We start from the raw sequence: 7,392 nt of genomic DNA, 5'->3' as shown, positions 1-7,392 counted from the left end.
GTTTCAACAAGCAATTTACCCCCTAGTGTGCAGGTCCCTCCCCTAGTTCCTCGCAGCCTGAGTATTATGGGGTCGCAGGCTTCCTGGACATCACCTAAGTTTCATTATCCCCTTATAAGGTTACATCTTGTCCCCTTCCCCACTTTATGTTTGATTTCTCAATGGCAAAAGTTTCTTTCCTTTTATGCGTTAGCCATCCGCCACTTTTTCTTCCTCCCCTCTGACTTCCGTGAGTCTGATCACTCTTCCCAGATGTCTGTACTGTGTGGCTTGTCACATCTGCAAGGGAGCTGCCTGGACTTGCCAGGGCCTGTTTTCTGAATATGGACCACTTGAAATGTACTTCTTACAATGTGGAGTCTTAACATGTCAGTGTGTCGCAATGAGGCCCTAAACCTCAGAGGTCTTCTCTGGACACAGGCACTCAAGTGCGCAGCCTCTGTAAACCGGCCGGAGCCGGTCCATGGTCGAGGTCCCTTATCAGGAGGAGGTTCCTGAAGTCAGTCTCCTGCCCAGTCAGAGCTGTGGTCAGGGCTGTGGAACATGGTCAGTTGGCGTCTGCGGGTGGATGAGCTGCAGTCGTTTGAATCTTGCTCATCTTCATCGCGGGGCCAGTGCGTGTTTAGCCGCTGCAGAAAAAGAAGCAGCTGTGGCGTGAGAGCAGAGTCCGTCCTCTCAGTGTAGAGTACGCGGCTCGACCCTTGCCTGGCGCGGCCTGAGGTCCTGTTTGTAATTTGTTATCTTATTGCCACAGAGTCTGTTCTGTGGGTCTTACAGTCTCTATTTTAACTTTAATGCTGGGCAGTGGTTGTGTCTAAACCATAAAGGGAGGGGATGTAATGAGGCGTGTCTGACCTCCCTTCCTGTCATTGCCAGGAACGCAGTTTTCAGGGGTCCCCGTGGCCAAGATGGGGTCCATTTAGTCAGTTGAGGGGCTTAGGATTTTATGTTTAGTTTACACTGGCAATGGGGTTGCAGTGAGATCAACTTCTCATGGACCAATTTTGTGTCTTCTGTGCGGGTTCTTTGGACAGATGTCCCTTAATTTTAAGATGGTGACACTAAGAGGCCTGGCACAGGGCTTGGAAGACAGGGCTGGGAAATGGGCCCAGCAGGAGGCTGGGTGGGGGCTGACGGGCAGCCAGCCTCGGAGAAGCAGAGCACACAGAGGAGCCACCCCAGGCCGGGAGGAGGGCTGCTGACCGCCCGCTGCTCAGCACGGTTACTCTGCAGGTTCAGAACCCAAAACCACAGCCCAGAAGGCTGTCATGCTGTCCAAGCAGGGAGGGGCCAAGCCCACTGTCCTTGCCCTGGAACACACAGGTCCTGCTGCCTCCAAAACACAAAGATGAGGTGGGCACGAAACAGGGCAGGAGGTGCAGAGGCTGTGGGGATGAGAAGTCGTCCAGAGCTCAGAGCCAAGAGGTCTGGGCACAGTTACAGCTGCCCCCCCATGCCATGGCCCTGGGCAGGTCAATGAAGGCTCCTGGGCCCCAGGTTGTCCCTCAGAAGATGGCCACAGTCCTGTGTCCCGTGATGGGGGAAGGACCACGCTGGATGAGGAGTTTTCACCACCAGAACACTTCCTAAGGCCGGCTTCCTACAGAGGGACTCTGTGTCCCGGGGCTGCTGGGGCCAGGGGTGGACGATGCCCCTGCTTATGGTTCTCCCAGCTCCCAGAACCCAGCTGGGACCAGGCCCAGCCCAATTCCTGCCCCCAGGAATCCACATGGGATGGGACACAGCCCAGATATGATGGGAGATTTATGAGCTGGGCCACATCACAGGCAAACAAACACCCCTAATCCCGGCAGACTCCAGCTCTCAGCAACACGGAAGGGGAAGCTGTGGGCCGGGGGACAACAAGGCCGGGGGAAATAAAAACCCGAGAGCCTCAGCACCTCACAGGCTCACTCCCTCATCCACTCACTCCCTCACCCTCTGTCAGTTCAACCCCAGCATGGCTGCGTCCACCATGTCCGTCTGCTCCAGCAACCTGAGCTACGGCAGCCGCGTCTGCCTTGCTGGTTCCTGTGACTCTTGCTCTGACTCCTGGCAGGTGGATGACTGCCAAGAGAGCTGCTGTGAGCCCCCCTGCTGCGACCCCAGCTGCTGCGCCCCGGCCCCCTGCCTGACCCTGGTCTGCACCCCAGTGAGCTGTGTGTCCAGCCCCTGCTGCCAGGCGACCTGTGAGCCCAGCCCCTGCCAATCAGGCTGCACCAGCTCCTGCACGCCCTCATGCTGCCAGCAGTCTAGCTGCCAGCAGGCTTGCTGTACCTCCTCCCCCTGCCAGCAGTCCTGCTGCGTGCCTGTGTGCTGCAAGCCCGTCTGCTGCGTGCCTGTCTGCTGCAAGCCTGTGTGCTGCGTGCCCATCTGCTCTGAGGATTCCTCTTCATGCTGCCAGCAGTCTAGCTGCCAGCCAGCTTGCTGTGCCTCTTCCTCCTTCCAGCAGTCCTGCTGTGTGCCTGTTTGCTGCAAGCCCGTGTGCTATGTGCCCAGCTGTTCTGAGGATTCCTCTTCATGCTGTCAGCAGTCTAGCTGCCAGCCAGCTTGCTGCACCTCCTCCCCCTGCCAGCACACCTGCTGTGTGCCCGTCTGCTCTGCAGCTTCCACTTCATGCTGCCAGCAGTCTAGCTGCCAGCCTGCTTGCTGCACCACCTCCTGCTGCAGACCCTCCTCCTCTGTGTCCCTCCTCTGCCACCCCGTGTGCAAGTCCACCTGCTATGTGTCCGTCCCCTCCTGCAGTGCCTCTGCCTCCTCCTGCCAGCCCAGCTGCACGGCCTCCTGTGTTTCCCTCCTCTGCCGCCCCGTGTGCTCCCGTGTGCTACAGCCTCTGCTCTGGCCAGAAGTCCAGCTGCTGACAGCCCTGGATGTGATCTGGAGTCCCTTCCCACCAGGGGCTGACCTCCCAGCTGCCCCAGCCAGCTCTGTCCTCTCTGGCATTGACACCCTCAGAAGATGGGGCAGGCTCTTTGTCTTAGGGACCAGAATGCTCCCCCAGTCCTTCCCAGATGCTGGCTGCATGAGGGACCCCAGCTGCTCCTCCAGACCCAAGTTCTGCAGAACTAACCCCCAGCAGGCCTGGTTCCACCCTGGGCAGCACCCCCTGAGTTCTAATAAAGCCGCCTCTGTCTCACACCGACCTCTGTCCTGTCTGTGGACCCCCAGGGGGCACAGGGTGAGGTGGAAAGTGATGCCCGCCCTGACTGCAGGGAGAGTCCTGACCCCCAGCAGGCCTGGCTCCACCCCTCTGTCTCTGTCGACCTTCCATCCTGTCTGTGGACCCCCGAGGGGCATGGGATGAGGCAGGAAACAATGCTGCCTGGTGCTGGCTTCTGTGAACCCTGAAGGCCAGTCTCCCTCTTAGCCCTGTGGGCCCCCAACCCCAGCACGTGGCCCCCCCACCCATCTTAGGGAAGCTGCCTCTGGAACCAAGGCCAGGAGTTTTGGGACAAAGTGGACCCTGGCAGCAGCTCTGGGCCCCTCAGCCACATTCACCCTCCCCAGCTCTGTGGCTGACCCTCAGGCCTGGGGTAGCCCACCTGGGGCCTGGCTCCACCCAGCAGCCTCACCCCTCCTGTTACCCCTGGGGAGACCAGCTATGGACCACAGTACCCGTCCCTGCAGCCCTCGTCTCCTCCACAGTAAGACATGGGGACCACGCCCTCTCCCAGGACTCGAGCCCAGCAGCCCAGTATTCACGGGGTTCTTGAATACCCATTGCTCAGGCATCGCTGGCGAGAGCACAGATGGGCAGGGACCATGGCACCCACTAACCAAGCCTGCGGGCCCCCCTGCCCCATGCGGCCTCGCCTGGAGATTCAGGGTCCTGGCTCCCTCTGGTCCCGTGGTCCTGGACTCTGACCCCGAGGACCCTGTCCCCACACCCCCAGCCTCCTAGGTCTCTCCCAAATAGCCTTCGGCTCTGCCTGCCACCCTCTGCTCTGGCACTCAGACATGGTCCAGGATGCTGCACTGGGCGAGTGGTACGAGCCACACTTTCTGCCAGGTTGCTGTGTGCATTTGAGAGCCCAGGTCTGGCTCCTGCCCCAGCAAATGACCCTTGCATGTTAATGCCAGAGGCTGTCAGCCCCAGCACCAGGACCTCCCAGAGTCCCACCCCACAAAGCTCTCTGTGGTCAGCACAGCCACCTCCCTCACTCCTCTCGAGGCAGACCACCCAGGAAAGCCAGCAGCAGCCGTCCCCAGGGCTGGAGGCCAAAGTGACACAGCCGTGTCCACCACCTTAAAAGCAAAGTCAGGTCCCCATGAAGGGACAAATGAGGGCCTCCAGGGGCAGAGATGTTTGCTTCCTGCCCTGGTTCTCCGGGTAGCTGGCAGGGGCCAAGCCTTCATCCTAGGGCTCCAGGACCATCCTGGGGAGGGGCTCCCCACACATGTGTGTCTGAGCCCCACCCACCTCACTGTGCCCACTGATGGCTACAGGGTCAGAACAGAGAGCCAGGTGGAGGGCCCGGGGCTGGTTCTCTGACCTCCTCCATGTTTGTCATTGTCCCCACCTGCCCTCTTCTGAGGCACGGACAGGACCCAGCCTGTCTGGCCATCCCCAGGGAGGACACCTCCTGGTGGGGGTGTCTCACCTCTGACCCCTGCTCTGGGTCCTCATTCGATGTGTCTTCTGCTTCATCAGAGCTTCAACTCCCAGTGAGAGCACCTTGGAAAACCATCCCTCAAAATAGTCACTCACAAAGTGACCCTGTGATCCTGCCACTCCAGTTCTAGGCATCTACCTCAGAGGAATGAAACAAACGTCCACACACAGATTTGTGCGCCCATGTACACGCATGACTGACAGCTGCCAAGAAGTGGAAGGAGCCTAAATGTCCATCAGAGGACAAAGCAAAACACAGCCCATCCACACAAGCAAAATGTGGCCCATTCCCATGGGGAATATTATTCAGCCATGAAAAAGAATCCAATACTGACACAGGCTACAACATGCATGAGCCTTGAAAGCATGATGCTCAGTGAGAACCCACATGTGGTGACATTCTATTTGGGTTTTTTATTTTTTATTTTTATTTTATATTTTATTTAGGTTATTGGGGAATGGGTGGTGTTTGGTTACATGGATTAGTAATTTAGTGTTGATTTGTGAGATTTGCATCATTCGAGCAGTATACACTGCACCTATTTGTAGTTTTTTATCCCTCACTCCCTTCCCACCCTTTCCCCCTGAGTCCCCAAAGTCCATTGTGTCATTCTTATGCCTTTGTATCCTCATAGCTTAGCTCCCATTTATGAGTGAGAACATATGATGTTTGGTTTTCCATTCCTGAGTTACTTCACTTAGAATAATAATCTCCAATCTCATCCAGGTCTCTGTGAATGCCATTAATTCATTTATTTTTATTACTGAGTAGTATTCCATCATATATATATATATATACACACACATACATATATATATACATATATACACATATATATATACACACACACACACATATATATATCAGTTTCTTTATCCACTCGTTGATTGATGGGAATTTGGGTTGGTTCCACATTTTTGCAATTGTGAATTGTGCTGCTATAAACATATGTGTGCAAGTATCTTTTTCGTATAGTGACTTCTTTTCCTCTGGGTAGATACCCAGCAGGGGGATTGCTGGATCAAATGGTGGATCTACTTTTAGTTCTTTAAGGAATCTCCACACTGTAGTCCACAGTGGTTGTACTAGTTTAAATTCCCACCAGGAGTGTAGAAGTGTTCCCTTTTCACCACATCCATGCCACCATCTATTATTTTTTGATTTTTTGATGATGGCCATTCTTGTAGGAGTAAGGTGGTATCCCATTGTGGTTTTGATTTGCATTTCCTTCAACATTAGTGATGTTGAGCATTTTTTCATATGTTTGTTGGCCATTTGTACAACTTCTTTTGAGAACTGTCCATTCATGTCCTTAGCCCACTTTTTGATGGGATTGTTTGTTTTTTTCTTGATAATTTGTTTGAGTTTGTTGTAGGTTCTGGATATTAGTCCTTTGTCAGATGTATAGATTGTGAAGATTTTCTCCCACTCTGTGGATTGTCTGTTTACTCTGCAGACTGTTTCTTTTGCCATGCAAAAGCTCTTTAGTTTAATTAAGTCCCAGCTATTTATCTCTGTTTTTATTGCATTTGCTTTTGGGTTCTTGGTCATGAAATCCTTGCCTAAGCCAATATCTAGAAGGGGTTTTTCATGTTATCGTCTAGAATTTTAATAGTTTCAGGTCTTAGATTTAAGTCTTTGATCCATCTTGAGTTGATTTTTATATAAGGTGAGAGATGAGGATCCAGTTTCATTCTCCTATATGTGGCTTGCCAGTTATCCCAGAACCATTTGTTGAATAGAGTGTCCTTTCCCCACTTTATGTTTTTGTTTGCTTTGTCAAAGATCAGTTGGCAGTAAGTATTTGGATTTATTTCTGGGTTCTCTATTCTGTTCCATTGGTCTATGTGCCTGTTTTTATACCAATGCTGTTTTGGTGACTGTAGCCTTATAGTATAGTTTGAAATCAGGTAATGTGATGCCTCCAGATTTGTTCTTTTTGCTTAGTCTTGCTTTGGCTATGTGGGCCCTTTTTTGGTTCTCTATGAATTATAGAATTTTTTTTGTAATTCTGTGATGAATGATGGTGGTATTTTGATGGGAATTGCATTGAATTGCTTTTGACACTGGTCATTTTCACAATATTGATTCTACCCATCCATGAGCATGGGATGTGTTTCCATTTGTTTGTGTCATCTGTGATTTATTTTAGCAGTGCTTTGTAGTTTTCCTTGTAGAGGTCTTTCACCTCCTTGGGTAGGTATATTCCTGAGTATTTTATTTTTTTGCAGCTATTGTAAAAGGGACTGAGTTCTTGATTCTCAGCTTAGTGGCTGTTGGTGTATAGGAGAGCTACTGATTTGTGTACATTAATTTTGTATCTGGAAACTTTGCTGAATTCTTTTATCAGTTCTAGGAGCTTTTTGTAGGAGTCTTTGGGGTTTCCTAGGTGTACGATCATATCATCAGCAAACAGCGACAGTTTGACTTCCTCTGTACCGATTTGGATGCCTTTCATTTCTTTCTCCTATCTGATTGCTCTGGCTGGGACTTCCAGTACTATGTTGAAAAGAAGTGGTGAGGGTGGGCATCCCTATCTTTTTCCAGTTCTCAGAGGGAGTGCTTTCAACTTCTCCCCATTCAGTGTTATGTTGGCTGTGGGTGTGTCATAGATGGCTTTTATTACATTGAGGTATGTCCCTTGTATGTTGAGTTTGCTGAGAGTTTTAATCATAGAGATGCTGGATTTTGTCGAAAGCTTTTTCTGCATCTATTGATCATGTGATTTTTGTTTTTAATTCTGTTTATGTGGTGTTGAATTGTGAATGTTAAACCATCC

At 51.7% G+C, this 7,392-nt stretch overlaps 1 protein-coding gene across 1 annotated transcript; it reads left to right on the top strand.

Annotated features, from left to right (window-relative positions):
* Positions 1 to 1,960: 1,960 nt before the first annotated feature.
* Positions 1,961 to 2,861, top strand: LOC100444935 (keratin-associated protein 10-12). The gene is given in 3 exon segments (XM_024239304.3): positions 1,961 to 2,491; positions 2,576 to 2,820; positions 2,822 to 2,861. Coding segments are annotated over 3 exon segments (816 nt in total).
* Positions 2,862 to 7,392: the final 4,531 nt, after the last annotated feature.

This window comes from Pongo abelii, chromosome 22, assembly GCF_028885655.2.
Source record: "Pongo abelii isolate AG06213 chromosome 22, NHGRI_mPonAbe1-v2.0_pri, whole genome shotgun sequence".
NCBI classification, from domain to species: domain Eukaryota; kingdom Metazoa; phylum Chordata; class Mammalia; order Primates; family Hominidae; genus Pongo; species Pongo abelii.
Note: the sequence above shows the minus strand (reverse complement) of the source record. Positions and strands in the feature narration are given on the sequence as shown.